This window comes from Carettochelys insculpta, chromosome 3 (genome assembly GCF_033958435.1).
Source record: "Carettochelys insculpta isolate YL-2023 chromosome 3, ASM3395843v1, whole genome shotgun sequence".
Taxonomy (NCBI): domain Eukaryota; kingdom Metazoa; phylum Chordata; order Testudines; family Carettochelyidae; genus Carettochelys; species Carettochelys insculpta.
In genome coordinates, this window is record NC_134139.1 from 104094348 (window position 1) to 104110879 (window position 16532).

General features: G+C 42.1%; 1 protein-coding gene across 3 annotated transcripts in view; it reads left to right on the forward strand.

The window, feature by feature from the left end:
- MAP3K5 (mitogen-activated protein kinase kinase kinase 5) overlaps positions 1-16532 on the forward strand; it is a 175298-nt gene that overhangs the window by 130601 nt on the left and 28165 nt on the right. For all 3 annotated transcript variants that reach the window (XM_074990492.1, XM_074990491.1, XM_074990490.1), the window contains exons 13-20: positions 3263-3358; positions 4531-4612; positions 5685-5818; positions 9441-9568; positions 13396-13532; positions 14462-14567; positions 15671-15828; positions 16305-16482. In XM_074990492.1, the coding sequence (XP_074846593.1) occupies positions 3263-3358; positions 4531-4612; positions 5685-5818; positions 9441-9568; positions 13396-13532; positions 14462-14567; positions 15671-15828; positions 16305-16482 (1019 nt within the window). The remainder of the gene's footprint in view (positions 1-3262; positions 3359-4530; positions 4613-5684; positions 5819-9440; positions 9569-13395; positions 13533-14461; positions 14568-15670; positions 15829-16304; positions 16483-16532) is intronic.

Genomic DNA, 16532 nt, shown 5'->3' on the forward strand with positions numbered 1-16532 from the left:
AGCCTGTCCTGGCACAGGTTGGTGTCTTTCTCCTGTACGTTGCCATCAGTGGTGAACCCTTGAAAGCATTGATCATTCCCCTTTCTTTGGTAGCCCCCTCAGACCACTAATTTTGACATGGAGATTGAACACAAGAGCTGTTTTGCCAGCTTGTCCTTTGCAATATAGCCCTATTATATCACTATTAACAAAGATATGGCGATGGAAACTAAAATCTTTGACTATAAGGCAGTGGTCATTCCAACTCTTTGTTATGAGTGCAAGACATGTACCAAAGCCATCTTAAGTGTCTATAATGTTTTGAACTGTGTTGTCTTAGGAGTATTCTCCATCTCAGGTGCATTGTCAGTGTACGAGGGTTACTGGGACCTTTGAAATATGTTATACAATTTGCACAACTCAAATTGCATAATTTATTTTGAGCTAGGGATACAGTGCCACCCTAGCCATAGAGTTCCAAACTGGGTGGGTGGGTGGGTGGGTGTGTGTGTGTGTGTGTGTGTGGAGTTGGGGGGTGGGGAGTTTTGAAGTGTTGCACTGCTCATGTGTACGTGTGTTAATGTCTGTGAAAGCCTTAGACCAGGATTTGGTGTGTTCTGTTAATTAAGTCACATTTATAATCAGATTTACTCAAAGTAACAGTGTCTCTATAAATCTTCAAGAAAGTGAGGTTGAATGAATGCAAAGTTGATGAACATTTAGTCAGACACTTTTTAAATGCTTCACACAAATAGGTTGAATAGGATATTTGACTTGTTAGATTTTGTTTTATGAGGATGCCTCTTATTGTAAGTGATCACATGTAAACAGTGCATCAGATTAAACATGTTACTGGCATCATTTCATTCCTAGTACAAGGGAAAAATATCTGAGTTGATAATTATGGATTTTTAATTTTTGATGTCTAAAGGAAAAATATTCCCAAATAATTTCTAAATTGCTTTACTTACTGTCCTCTGAGGAAATACAGCTTATTGTCTGAAGCTGTTAATATCCTTAGAAGCTAAGTGAAGTTCAGGAAGAAATTTTGAAAGAGAAACTATAGGGATATCTATATGTCCTTAAGCAGATCATCTTTAGCTCTCCAGTGGGACTCCTCAGACTGTCTTAACATCATCAAAAAGAATATACACTCTAACTAGGGCCGCTGTTGAACAAAATATTGAAACGTGGAACTTTAAGCTCATGATTCATTCCATTAATGTCAGTGGGACTTCTTAAAATTTGCTTTAAAAGATGTTTAAATTTACCCATGTGCTCAAAATCCCTGCTGAATTGGTTTCAATATTATAAACTACTTGCAGCAAGGACTGCATCTTCCTAGATTTATACATTACCTAGCATGTTTGGGGCTCTACTGCAGTATTAATAAATAACAGTGCCCAAATACAAACATTTTAATTACTAAAATCTTCTCTCCTTCTACTTTTGTAAAATGCATATTATTTAAAGAGAATATTTATGATCCCGCATTACCTTCACATCTAAAAGTGTCTCTTCCTACAAAATTCAGACGAGTTGTATGAATCGGAAATTTACGAAGTATGGTTAATCAACTTCAAAACACTTAGTGGTGTTTCCAAATTCCATATCAGTATTTTTCATACAACTAGATTAAAATTGTTAAGATGATGCAAGTCTGTATACACCCTGATACTTCCATAATCCCCATTTTCACAGTATTTGAGTCCCTCCATCACATCCTCCAGTGGCCCTAGCTCCTCACATTTCAAGAATAAATACTAGTCTTCTTTTATCTCTGTTTGCAGTGGAAAAAGACTATAAGTGAAACCTCAGTTCCATTGACGTCCTAGGCAAAACTCACATTAACTTAAGTGGAGGCAGGCTTTCATCCAGTATCTCTTAAGACTGAGTCAGTAAGGAGGTTTGTTACATTGTGCCTTGGTTCTGCAAATCTTGTATTTTTTTATCCAGTTTTTCTCATAAAATCTTCATCCTTGCTTCTGTAACCTAGCGGCACTTAGCCCACTCAGGAGAGCGAAGTCTGCCCTACAGCCAGTTGGCTTTTCGCTCATGTGGTAGAGGCTCCTGTCTTTAGTCCTGAAGGTCCCAGGCTCAATCCTATCTGCCAGCCACCAGGGTCTGTTGGCTTTACAAGTGGGCTCATCTGGGATGAAACTTTTGGGAAGTCTCTGAAGCTCAGAATGTGCTTCTTTAGCTCCACAGCCTCAGCGAAAACTCAGTTGGCTTTTAACTCATGCAGTAGAGCCTTAGAGCTTTAGTTCCTAAGGTTCCAGGTTTGACCCCATTCACCACTAATTATACAAATTTCCATTGAATCAAGTTTACATTTAAATGTTAGAATGCAACTCAAGGGCACAAATTGCAGAATGACCTGCAGCAATGCAAGTAGGATGTCCTTCAGGGAGCTCGGAGTAAGGAGAAAAATAATTTCAGACAGATGAACAGTTTTGCAAGCTCTTATATTACTGGGATTGGGAGAGAATGACTGGACCTACCTACCTCTCCACCCCCTTGGCACTTTAGAAATATTTTGGAGTATGAATCCATCCAGTTCTTCTGTATTACTGTCCTCTCTTTGTTCTGCTGACGTAGAAAATAAAAACAAAACTGGAGTAGGTGATAAATAATTGGGTGGGTGGTAAAGCGATTCTCGTTATTACATAGGAAGACACTATTTAAGGAGTACTTTGCTGTACACCACAGCTGTGCCAGTTACACTAACCGCCACAAGAATCTTGCTCATGGTGGGCTGAACTGTGACTGATTATAAAAGAAAAAGCCACTTCTATGTTCCAAAAATAAAGGTTCGGGCGGGGGGCAGGGAATTTAAAAAATATATGGCCACTGACGTAGCCTGAGGAGAATGTAGACATGCACATGGATGGTAATGAGTAGCAGCAGCTCCACAGGAAGGCAAGTTTAAGTCCTTTTGACTCTAATACAGGAACTGTCGCCCACCCTGACAATGGCAGTGATGGCTTCTGGGTGAGCAAGTTTAAGGGCATCATTGAAAGACCATTAAACTCAGTTGGATTCTTTCTATTGATATAAATGGATTTTGGATTAGCTCTTTATTCCCATAACTTTTCTGGGCGCCCACCTAAGTGAGCAGCAGAGATGGACTTTCAGATGGTGGAAGAGCATGTTAGAGTGTAAGTGCATGATAGAATGATCTGTAAAGATCTCTGACAAGATTTAATCTAGTACTTTCTTAACAGTGCCCAGAAGCTTAAAGACACCGATTCAATAACTGCGTGTATTTTGGCTGTTCTTTCAGTATTTCAAAGTTTGAAGAGCGTTGCTGTTTTCTTTATGTACTTCACAACTCCGATGATTTTCAAATTTATTTCTGCACAGAGCTGCACTGCAAGAGGTATGTATTGGTCACTATTTTGCAAAACAACCTTACCTTAGATGATGATTTCTGAATACAGTCTTACCAGAATGGTCTTGTCTATTTGGGAAGGTGCCAGTGAACTCCTGAGCATCCTCAGATCTCATTAACAAAATGTAACTTATGGGCAATTAACCACCTCCCAGGAGATGCTCAGTACTTTGAAGGGTTGGACCCACACTTACGTTAATGCTTTAAACAAACTATATTTGTATACCCTGCCCAGTCGTGTGGGATCTGTTATTCCTGATGTAAATATTAAAGCTTCAATACATATGTTAGCCAAGTCCCTGACCAGCAAAGTACAGAAGTGTATGAGTAGGTCAGTGGCGTCACTTATGCTTAAATTTAGGCGTATGTTTATGTGCTTTGCAAGATTGGGGTCTACAGTAGCTTTTCCTGTAATCTAGTTACAGTTTCATTGCTGATCATGAAGAAGTGCTTTGAGTTGCTTTAAGTTACAGCTAATCCCCTTTGTGTTCAGAATAAGTGGAGTTGCAATGCATGTGCCATTCTAAGAGGAACAGCACGAGGCTCATTGTCTGGAAGCAAGGATGCTAATGTGGTTTTAAGCCAATTTCCCACCCTCTCGATTTTAGGCTGCTGCAGGTGCTGGAGTGGAATCAAAAGTAATTTAGATAACTCTGGAGGGCTCCCTGAGTTTCAACAGTGCTGGGAGAATCTCTGCAGCATGACATATTATGGCTCCAGACCCCTTGCAGCGTGGCCCCTGACATGCCCCTTATGCTAGCCTTCCATGCAAAGGGCCCTTGAAAGAGAGCCTGCAGCAACTTTCCCTCCACAGAATGGTCCTTCTCCTGGATCCAAGGCTTAAGAGAACTTTTTCATGATGCTTCAGCTCCCACCCTGGCATAAAGAAGCTACAGGAGGGGATGAGATTCTCACCTCCGACTTTACATGTGTAACATACACGTGCCATGGTCACACATGCCACAAAATCAGGGGAGCTTTAAACAGTAACTTTCCATTTCATGAAGAGCAGTGCGTTTTCAGTCCCTCCACCCGGTCTCCCTAACTGAGCTGTTCTGGTTTAATATTTATTACACTTAAAGCATCTGTTTGATATATTTTTTCATGTTAGTTTTCATTTTGAGGTCACTAGCTAGTCTTTCCCTGGATGCATTTTACAGGTTTTTTGATATGGTGAATAGAATCACTGAAGATATAGGCAAAAACACCGAGGAAGGGGAGTGCGATGGAGACTCTGTGGAGGTGAGGACAGCATATCTAATTTGATTTTTTTCAATTTATTGAGCACCTTAGACCTTTTTGCTGGGATTGCTAATGTTGGGGGGAGTTCTGTTGTAGAACCACATTGCATATAGCACAACAGGAATCAATGACTGGAAGTTAAACCGAGACAAATTCAAATTAGAAATAAGGCACAATTTAAGGACAGGGAGAGTGATAAATCATTGCAGCAAAAAAACAAGGGAAGTGGTTGAGTCTTCATCTCTTGATATCGTTTGATCCAGGCTGGATGCCTTTCTGGAAAATATAGGTAGTTGAACACAAGTTATATATATATATACACACACATATATATATATATATAAGTTAGAGAAGTATCGATACTGGACATATGTAAGGCGGCTACCTGGAGCTCTGAGCACACCTTGATGAAGCATTAAGTCTCAGACACGCCTCTTCTGTAGATGTAGCTATTGGGAAAGCGGTATTAAGGCACCTATACAAACTGCATCCTTGCATCCTCCTCTTGTTTAAATACTGCCTGTCAATCACCCATGTGTGGAATGTGCACAAGGCCCAGCACTCGAAGAAGAAATGGAGGTTACTTACCTTAAATTGGAGGTTCCTCAAGATGTATGGTCCCTATCTGCATTTATACTACCTGCTCTCCTTCCCCTCTGCTTTGGATCTCTGACTCATGGTGAAAAGAAGAACTGGAGAGGCGCCAGTCCTTGCTGCCCTATAAACCTCAGGTCAGGGCACAAGGAAAGCAATTCCACAGTTGTGGGCCTCCACAGACACTACTTGCAACAAGTTTCTGGTCTCGCATGGTATGCATGTATACCCATGTATGGAATACACATAGGAACCACACATCTTGGAAAATTTCCAGTTACAGGTAAGTAACCACCTTTTCATTTTGGTGTGCAGTGCCCTCTAACTATAGGCGTGTGTTTTTTGGGGGATGGGGATGGGGAGGGTTATGATACCCCAAAACAAGTACATGTGTTATAAGAGTAATATTTACATATTTGTGTTGTGTCACTAAAACACCTGGTTCATATCCACTTATTTCACATTGTTTGTTTTGCAGTATGACTATGAGTATGATGAGAATGGCGAGAGAGTCATTTTGGGGAAAGGAACGTATGGCATAGTTTATGCAGGACGAGATCTGAGCAATCAAGTTAGAATTGCCATTAAAGAGATCCCAGAGAGGGATAGCAGGTACATTAATTTTGTCTGTCCAAATGATGCTGGGTTTATGTACTTCAATACTGAAGTATGATTAGCCACTTTGTGGAGTAACGAAGCCCTTTCCAAAAAAGCTGCTGATAAATGATCCATCTCTGTGATTTCCTGAGACTGTTCCGTCTCTGTAAGAAACACTCTCCAAAGCTATGAAAATCAATGAGTGGGAATAGCTGTTGGGAAAGTGGCCATCTCAGAATAAGAGCTGTGGGGCAGAAAGGCACTGCCTGTAGCGCCATTCAGAACTATAATTGGCCTAATTTATTATGAGACTAACAATGGCCTTGGTTGTCTCCTGCTCTGCATGACAGATTTTCAGGGTCTCTGGAAGAGTATGGCCTTACATGTGGAGATCCTGTACCCTGCTGCACCAGCTCTGCCCTTACCCCACCACTGGCAGGGTTCTTTTGGAACTGTGCTATCAGGAATATGTCAAGCCCATTGAAACTCCTGAGAGCAAATGGAAAGAAAGTTAATAAGGACTGTGGAGGTATTAACGCTCCTGTGGAAGATTTGAGGGTGTTGAATGGAGATTATGTGTATTCTCCTTTTCTCCTGACTTCAGTACTTACTCACTGTGGCTAGGTTTACATTGCACAGCTATTGCAGGATACTGAGGTATCCCAAAATAATAACTCTGTGTCTAGGAAACATGCCAGTTATTTCAAAATATTTTTCAAAATATTGGGTACACTATTTCAGCATCCCTTTACTCCTTGTTGAGAGAGGGGCAAAGGATGCCTTGAAGTACTACTGTCAAGTATCAGAGGGGTAGCCGTGTTAGTCTGGATCTGTAGCAGCAACGAAGGGTCCTGTGGCACCTTATAGACTAACAGAAAAGTTTAGAGCATGAGCTTTCGTGAGTTAACTCACTGAAGCATCTGAAGAAGTGAGTTAACTCACGAAAGCTCATGCTCTAAACTTTTCTGTTAGTCTATAAGGTGCCACAGGACCCTTCGTTGCTGCTTGAAGTACTGCTGTATTTCAAAATTTGGCACTATGTAGACAGTTGCTAAATCCTGAAATAGCCTGTTTTGAAATGGACTCAAAATAGGATATGCAATTTGCATAGCACAAATTGCATATCTTATTTTGAGTTAGGGGCACAGTGTAGACATAGCCTGTGTGAACTTTAGACTGTGCTTAGAAGGCTCTGTAGAGCCCAGGTGTGAGGAAGAGGGTGCTATGGAAAAGTCTGAGCACACTTCAGCATGGAAAACATGTTGATCTTGGGGGCTGTGAACTGGAATAATCAGAGGGCTTGTTTACACTACCACCTTACTTCGAAGGAAGGATGGTAATTAGGGTGTTGGGGGTTTACTAATGAAGTGCTGCCATGCAAAGGCAGCACTCCATTAAGCAAATTCCCCCCCGTTCCCCCCGGCAACTTCGAAGTTTTAAACTTCGAAGTACCAGCATGCATCTAGCCGCAGCTCACCTGCCGGTACTTGGAAGTGCCGGGGCAACTTTGAAGTCCCCTTAGTTTTGAGGAGTGAGCCGCAGGCAGACGCGTGCTGGTACTTCAAAGTTTAAAATTTTGAAGTTGCCGCGGGGGGGAATTTGCTTAATGAAGTGCTGCCTAGGCATGACAGCACTTCATTAGTAAACTGCCAACACCCTAATTACCATCCTTCCTTTGAAGGAAGATGGCAGTATAGACATTAACTACATCTCTCAGACTTTGAGAGGTGGTTTCTTTATGGTGTACAACTATCAACAACTTCAAGTATTAAAGGGCTTTTTCATATAGCACAGAATGACATAGCAAGAAGCAGTGTCTGGAAAACTAAACCAGGCAAATTAAAATTAGAAATACAGAAATAACAGGGAGGGTAATTAACTCGTGGAACAAACTACCAAATGGGGAAGGGGAAACAGTTGTGAATTATATGACTTTGTAGATCTTCATAGCAAGACAGAATACTTTTTTGGAGGGGAAGATGTATAACTACACAGCACAGAAAGGTGGGGGACAGATTGTTAGAGAGGCTTAATATCAGTTGAGGCACCTGTGTAAAACTGAATTGCCAGAAATCCTCAGTCTTTCAAAAGAGCTTAGGGTTCAACTTGCTGAACTCTTTTGAAAATCTGGACATAAATTTTAATGCTTAAATAGAAGCTGGCATTCAAGAGTCTTGATATAATTTCTCAGCTGTGCCGGAGAAAACAGAAGACCAGGTGGACAACATGATAGGATGTGTGACTTGGTAAACACTTGTCATGGTTCAAGGACAACAGTTCTTTTCACAACTTCACAGTTTGACATTTGTTTTTGTTCTGCATCAGAATGAAAAGAAAACCTTTGAAACCTGTTTTCTGAAATGGAATTGTGTCACACACACCAACTGTTTTTTGGATGGAAAAGCTCAAATTTTCAGTTCAGGTCTCTGTTGCACTTGTCTGAGAAGTGACCAGAGAAGCCTGGACTTCATAAATCTTCCCAATGAAAATATCACAACTGATATAACTTTGTGAAATGGTTTGGCATCAAAAGAACTTCATTTTGGTAGATATGTTCCAACCAGCTCTTATGGGCTGTGTCTACACGTGCCCCAAACTTCGAAATGGCCATGCAAATGGCTCATGGCTCATGAGCTCATGGGAATAAGGGGACTTCAAAGTAGGCGACGTCCTTTCGAAAAGGAGCCCCGTCTGGACGCGCCGCGCGGCGGCAAGGAGCGTCAATTTCGAAGCGCGGCTGCCACCCGCATGCTAATGAAGCGCTGAATATGCATTTCAGCGCTTCATTAGTAAACTTCGAAATGGCCATTTGCATGGCCATTTCAAAGTTTGGGGCACGTGTAGACACAGCCCATAAGAGCTGGTTGGAACATATCTACCAAAATGAAGTTCTTTTGATGCCAAACCATTTCACAAAGTTATATCAGTTGTGATATTTTCATTGGGAAGATTTATGAAGTTATAAGAAGTTATAAGAAGAAATTATATCAAGAGCTCATGAGCTCATGGGAATAAGGGGACTTCAAAGTAGGCGACGTCCTTTCGAAAAGGAGCCCCGTCTGGACGCGCCGCGCGGCGGCAAGGAGCGTCAATTTCGAAGCGCGGCTGCCGCCCGCATGCTAATGAAGCGCTGAATATGCATTTCAGCGCTTCATTAGTAAACTTCGAAATGGCCATTTGCATGGCCATTTCGAAGTTTGGGGCACGTGTAGACACAGCCATGGGCTCCTCTCCGTGAAGAGGATTTGCTGTCGTCTGGCTGTGAGAAATATGCAGAGCTGACATTTCCAATAAGCCTCCTACTCAGCAAGGTTCTCATCTAAATTAGCTACCAATTGAAGAACATAAGCTTGATTTTTTTTTTCTTTTATTGCAGATGGACTGATTGATATATTTGGGCATTGGGCTTTTTGCCCAACTGCTCATTCTGGCTGACTTGGCTTGGAGCAAACTCTGGGGGGCCTGCCTTTACTGTGCCAATTTGTTTTTCGGTATATACAATCACAGCTGCTGTTTGTAACATGTAGCATTGTGTACAGTGTTCCAATATCCATGTTTTATGAGACCTCGGGTATTTGTTGGACACTCTTATAAAGTATTCAGCTTTCTATTAAATGAAAATTTCCTTTATTTCCAGGTATTCCCAACCTTTACATGAAGAAATTGCCCTGCATAAGCACCTCAAGCACAAGAACATTGTGCAGTACTTAGGCTCCCTTAGTGAGGATGGTTTTATTAAGATATTCATGGAACAGGTACCAGGAGGTAAGCCCTTTTTTTACATTTTTAAAATATAAAATTTTAGAATAATGCAACATTTCAGTAAACTTATGAGAATAATATTTTTAAGAATGTCCATGGTAGTAAGTCACTTCTGTATGGAAATTGCCCTTGGTAAAGTTGAAAGTTTGAACAGGCAAGGGAGTATAGCTTTAATTTGTACAGCTAATCAGAGAGGCTATGTAATGACCTCTCCCCACATGAAGTGGTGGAGGCTGTTGTCTGGCGTTCTGAAAAAGGTGTCTGCCCTTTTTTGGGCTAGAGGGCCATGGAGTGTATTTTGGAGGCAGCTGGAGACCAGAGCAGCATAGGGACACTGACTTGACCCCTGCAGGTGACCAGCGGAGACATGGGGCTACATAGACTACAATGCAGTAAAAGTCAGGGGAGCATGAGTTCCACATGTTAGATTTGGGAGCTGACAAATTTTTGGCCCATTTTGAAGAGGGTGTTAGGAGGTGTCTGGGAACCTGGCTAGGTATGATGGGAAGACAGCCAAGCTCATTCTGGCAGATGGAGTATCTGCACAGACATAAGGAAGGGGAACAGTGATCTGATAAAATGGATTGGTAAAAGATGTACAGGTGATTGATATTCCTTTAAGGAGAGGAAATGGGGATACATGCATCCTGCAATTGATATGGCAAGGAGCCAGCTCCTGCCTCTTTTATAGCCCCTACCCCCATGACTCTCATTCCAGGAGGGGGATAGTGATGTCTCAGCAGTAGGCTGGCTGGGGACCAGGATGGGTTTGAAAGAGGGCTGCAGGAAGCTCTCAGACAGATATTGAAATGATTATGGATTTACCTGAACTGTATGCTTTTATCCGCTAGACACTCCCAGATATTTAATAGTAAAGTTGGAGCCTACTTAAACCACATCCAGGGTCTCCTGTCCTCCCTCCTACCACACCTGGGCAGTTGTTGCCAAAATAGCTGGATACAACTTGTTCAGGGTTCACAGTAGGGCATGGTATGAAGACAGCACTTGCTGCACTGGCAGATGAGCTGCTGTCTATAGACTGGGAAAACAATACACTGCAATCCTGACAGACCTCTTTGAAACATTTGATATAGTTTATTTCCAAGAGACTGCAGCGATGCACTGAAAATTATCTAGTATATTTTTAGTCCTCTAACACAGCTGGCTGTGATGGGCAATTATTATTCTTTCTTTGAACATCACTTGAGAAGTCCCACAGATCAGTGCTGCCACCATCTCATTCATTATCTGTATAAAACCGTGTGCGGAGCTTATTCATTATCTGAGATGTCAGCAATGTGCTGACAGGACCCAGGTGTACATCATGGTTGTTTAAGGCATAGCTACCACCAATTCAGAGCTTTCCAAATGCCTAAGGGAGATGAGAAATCTAGAGAAAAGGCAGCTGTCTGAGGCTACGTCTACACGTGCACGCTACATCGAAATAAGCTATGTAGCGACATCGAAATAGTTTATTTTATTTCGATGAATAATGTCTACACGTCCTCCAGGGCTGGCAACTTTGACGTTGGGCAGCACCACATCGAAATAGGCGCTGTGAGGGAACGTCTACACGCCAAAGTAGCACACATCGAAATAAGGGTGCCAGGAACAGCTGCAGACAGGGTCACAGGGCAGACTCAACATCAAGCTGCTCCCTTAAAGGGCCCCTCCCAGACACAGTTGCACTAAACAACACAAGATCCACAGAGCCGACAACTGGTTGCAGACCCTGTGCCTGCAGCATGGATCCCCAGCTGCAGCAGCAGCAGCCAGAAGCCCTGGACTAAGGGCTGCTGCACATGGTGATCATAGAGCCCCGCCGGGGCTGGAGAGAGAGCGTCTCTCAACCCCTCAGCTGATGGCCACCATGGCGGACCCCGCTATTTCGATGTTGCGGGACGCGGATCGTCTACATGTGCCCTACTTTGATGTTCAACTTCGAAGTAGGGTGCTATTCCCATCCCCTCATGGGGTTAGCGACTTCGACGTCTTGCCGCCTAATGTCGATTTCAACTTCGAAATAGCGCCCAACACGTGTAGCCGTGACGGGCGCTATTTCGAAGTTGGCGCTGCTACTTCGAAGTAGCGTGCACGTGTAGATGCGGCCTGAGACTGAATAAAAGCAAGACAAAAGCAATGCTGGTAAGAAAAGGAAGTAGTTTGAAGAACTTTCATCTTCCAGAATATCTTCTTCAGTTGAGGGCACTGTTGATTTGTTAAAGTCAAGGACCTCTTACTTCTCTATGCATGTGGAGGTCCTAAAAGCCACAGCTGGAGAACACCCTCATTTCTGTCTGTGACTAGCTGTTAGAGTGGACCCTATCTTATTAGGCACAGACCTGGCTGTGGTAATCTACATATTCATGACCTGCAGGCTTAGTTAATTGCAACTCATATCTAGGAATGATAACCTGCATCTTGCAAAAGCTTTCTCTGGTACAGATTGCAGAAGCTTGTCTGCTGAGAAACACAGAGCCCTGTGAACAGACCACCCCATGCTCTGTTTTCTATACAGGCTCCTGACTGAATACAAAGTCCAGATCAAGGTGTCTAATTTAATATAAGCTCTATATTGAAGTAGCCCAAGCTAATTAAGAGAGGGCCTCTCCCACTACGACCACACCCTCCATTAGCAGTTACATTCCATTGGAAATATTAACTTGGGAAAATGTGGGAAAAGTGGGGTGTAGGAGATCAAATCTTCCTGGAAGCCCCATCTGGACTACAGAACACACTCCTGCGTGAAATGAGGATCCAGAACTAAATGCAAAATCTAGCCCAGTGGTGTCCAGTAGAAATTAAAGGATCGCCACAGCCCCTTCCCCCGCTCAAAATAAATGCCCCTCCCAACTGCCGGTGACTCACCGGAGCCACTGCACTTGGAGCCACACCAGCCCCTAGGGGCTGTAGCCATGCCAGGCTCCATGGCTCTGGGCCAGAGACCCGGGAGAAGTCACTGTCTTGTGCAGAACTGGCAGAGGGTGCTCCACATGTGCGGCTCTAAGGAACCACATTTCGCCACACTGCAGTGTCCACTTAGTCACATGTGTGGTGAACAACAAGCCTATCTGACACCATGAATCTAGTCTTTGGATTAGCTTTTTCTATGAAACTACTCCACAAATATTTAGACACACTTTCTCAACGCTTCCTTTCAGTTTACTGCTACATAGGCAGAGAAAGTGAAGTTTGTTCAATTAGTGGTATATCAGATGGCTTGGGACCTAGTTCCTGGAAAGACCACACTTGTTCTCTCTAGGTTGTACTGCTTCAGCTATAGTTGACAGAGCTGTTTAAATTTAATTCCTCCTGATTTCACAAGGAAGGGGGAGACTGGTCATAAAGAATTCTGTGTGAGGGGCTTGTAGTTACGGAACAAGTTTCCACACTCTTAGTCAAGGAGCATTGACCTGCTGCAAAGCCTCTCCTTTTGTCCAGGCATCTGAAGTGGCTAGTGTTCGATTAGATGATTGTTTGGGTGGAATGGGAGCGAGGGTAGAGGTATGGTGGGGAAAGTTCATCCACTGTCAGGGCTTGAGATTTGCTGGCTTTTTTCCCCGAGAGTTCACTGCTGGCTTTGTTTTTATTTGGATTATTTAAAAGCAATGATAAAGTACTGTTAGCCAACTATCATCCTGAACTCCTTGATTGTAGATACATGTAAGAATGTTCAGCATCATTGAGGGTGTCTACATTTTGGTAAAGGCATTTTCTCATCTTATTAGTGTGCTTACATTTACTACTTGACACAAACTAAAGTCTTGGTCAGAAAGAAAAATCCCTGAGCTAATGATACTCTGTTTTTCCCTCCCTCCAAAAAATTATAGGTAGCCTTTCTGCTCTCCTGCGTTCAAAATGGGGACCGTTAAAAGATAACGAGCAGACAATTGGTTTTTACACCAAACAGATTCTTGAAGGACTAAAATACCTCCATGATAATCAGATAGTACATCGAGACATAAAGGTGAGAAGCTCCCATGAATGACAGGCATGGCTTCATTGAAGAGTGAAAAGTCATGTTGGTAAAATTGACAAAGAGGTGGTTTCACAACATGCTCATGAAAGATCAGAAAGAAGGTGCCAGGTATTATATTACAGTTTTACATGGAGATTGAGAGACACTGTTCCGCTCTGAAGATGTGTGCGGGTTTTAGCTGCACAGCTCCCATACACTGCTATGTAATTATGCCACCTCTCAATATATTTAAAAGTCTGTTTCTAGGAGTATCTCAGTGTTCCCTTTTCCCTTAGCCCTTCCTTTGCCCTACATGTGTTTTCTAGTGGTTTAGGTAAGTGAACCTATATCAACTGGAATTTTCCCATGGACTGAATCTTTTTATATTTCCTTGTAGAAACCATTAAGCTTCTCTTGATCATACTCCATAAAAAACCTCTTTTAAAAATGAAAATAAGATGAGAGGAATATTTTATGTTATCTGGCCCAACTTTGTGGACAATACCTTTGGAGTTTCAGGGTGGTACCTTTATCAAAAAGTTGGAAAGTTGGGAAAGAGTTACAGAGGGCCTGCAGAAAAGAAGGTGCTTATACAGTGAGATTTTTAATGTTGACCAGACAATGGGAAATCATTTTTCTGGAAAAAAAATTGGAAGAAACTTATAAATATTTTGGCATTTCTTTCCTATCGGTATTCTTTGTGGAGCTGCTGTAGATGGGGAAGCATGCACAGCTCATGATGTTCCTCTTTTGAGTGGGAACACCTTAAAATGGACCTGTAGAAGGCAGCAACAGTGATTTTTCCTCTCCCCCTGAAATATCCAGTATGAGTAACTGTTAAGTATAAAAGAATGCACTTGGAAAATGTGCGCTAGCAAGATGTCTTACATTAACAGTTGCTAGTGAAAAATAATTGGTCCAAATGTTGTGTCCTTCAGGGTGATAATGTGCTTATCAACACATACAGTGGAGTTCTGAAGATTTCAGACTTTGGAACATCAAAGAGACTAGCAGGGATCAATCCGTGTACTGAAACTTTCACTGGTACGTTTCTAGGTTACAGCATCTTCCAAAAGAAAGCAAAAGAAGAATGGTTATGAATGCAGGGTCAGATTCTGCAGCAGCTTCGCATGCAGAACTTCAATGGATTTCACATCAGTGCATGTAGTAGTTGGAGGAATGGTCTTATTTTACTGGCTGAACCTTGAAACTATCAACTTTATCTTAGCAAGGTTAATTGTATGCACTGGTGGTACGGAATGGCATTGCTGAGGCCACTTAAGAGATTAAAACCCTCCCTAGACAAGATAGGTCTCTCACGCCAAGTAGCTATCATTCTTCTGTACACAGTTTTAAATCTTGCTGCTTTACTAACCCAGACCTAACTCTTACTTTGCTTAGTCTGCACCTCAAGAATTTGTCTTTAATTTGATCTTCCTCTTGCCTTAAAACTTAATTCAAACTTGTTGCATTGTGTACGTGTGTTTATATAATAAACAATAATCCCTTTTCAGCTTGTATATTTAAATTCACTCTTTCAGAGCTTGCTAAATTCTTCCTGTCTGAATGTAGGAGCATGCACAATGCTATGGCTAGATGTCTTGTTCACTCCAAAAACTAGAATCTGATCACCTCACTAGTTGATTCCTTTGCATCTCTGAATCCAATTAAGAATTGCCTTCCCAATTTTTTGTTGGCATATAAGGTGATTATGTAAAAACAGGACCTGATCCAAAGCCCACTGAAATCCATGGAGTTGTACCACTGACTTCAGAGGACAATGGATCAGATCAGCAGCAAATATCCTTCACTTGTGGCTTTCCCTAAAAGTATTCTTTTGAAATTTGAGGATAATTTTTTAAACTACTAACATGATTTCTTGCTGATGTTCCAGCTAATCTTTTCTATCCATGTGGAATAATTTTTTTATGTGCACTGAGGTATGTGCAAGTGTGCCTAATCAGAGGAATGAAAACCTCACTGTGGGCACTCTGCTAATCAGCCAGGTGGCATTTCACTTTCTCCTGAGTGGCCACACAACCACACCACTTACAGGGAATGCTGCTGCTTGTTCCTGTGTTGTTCTTAGCTGCCTATCTCCTCATCTGAGTTTTAAATGAGAATAAAAATGTGTGTGTGTTAATCAGGTACCCTTCAGTATATGGCACCAGAAATAATAGACAAAGGGCCACGAGGCTATGGGAAAGCTGCTGACATCTGGTCTTTGGGGTGCACCATCATTGAAATGGCCACAGGGAAACCCCCATTTTATGAACTGGGAGAACCACAGGCAGCTATGTTTAAGGTAAGACTTCTTTCTTAAACCATTCTGTTCATGTCTATTGTTTATGTGAACAAATGAAATCATAGGACTGCATTAAAAGACAGAGTAGGAGAGCAGCAAGGATACGATAAAGGAAATGCCTCTTCAATGAGCATATTAGAATGAATGTGTTATCTGATGTGATTCAGTTGAGTGGGAGTGCTGTATTGTTTCGAAGAAGACAGAAGTGGAGCAAAAAAAGGCTGTTCACAAATCTGTTACATTTTTGTCTATTGCATTTTAACATGCTGAGCTACTAAGCTGTGCATCTTCTTTCTGTGAGACCTTCTTTTGGGAGCAAGAGAAGTTTTCAAATACTCTAGTACAGATTTTGTTTGTTTGATTTCAGTAGGTTTCTAGGAAGGGATTTTAGTAACTCTGTAGCAAAAGCTGATATCAGTATCTACCAGGAAAGACCACCAGGTTCTCTTCCCCCCCACCCCTTTCATTTCTCTTAGGTGGGAATGTTTAAAATACACCCAGAGATTCCTGAATCCATGTCAGCAGAGGCCAAAGCCTTCATACTACGGTGCTTTGAACCAGATCCTGACAAACGAGCTTTTGCTAATGAACTACTTATAGATGAGTTTTTAAAGATTTCAAGCAAAAAGAGAAAGTCCCAGACAAAGCTCTCAGGTAATTGTGTCACTGAGATGTATTTGAGGTCCCTTCCAGTCCTACAGTTT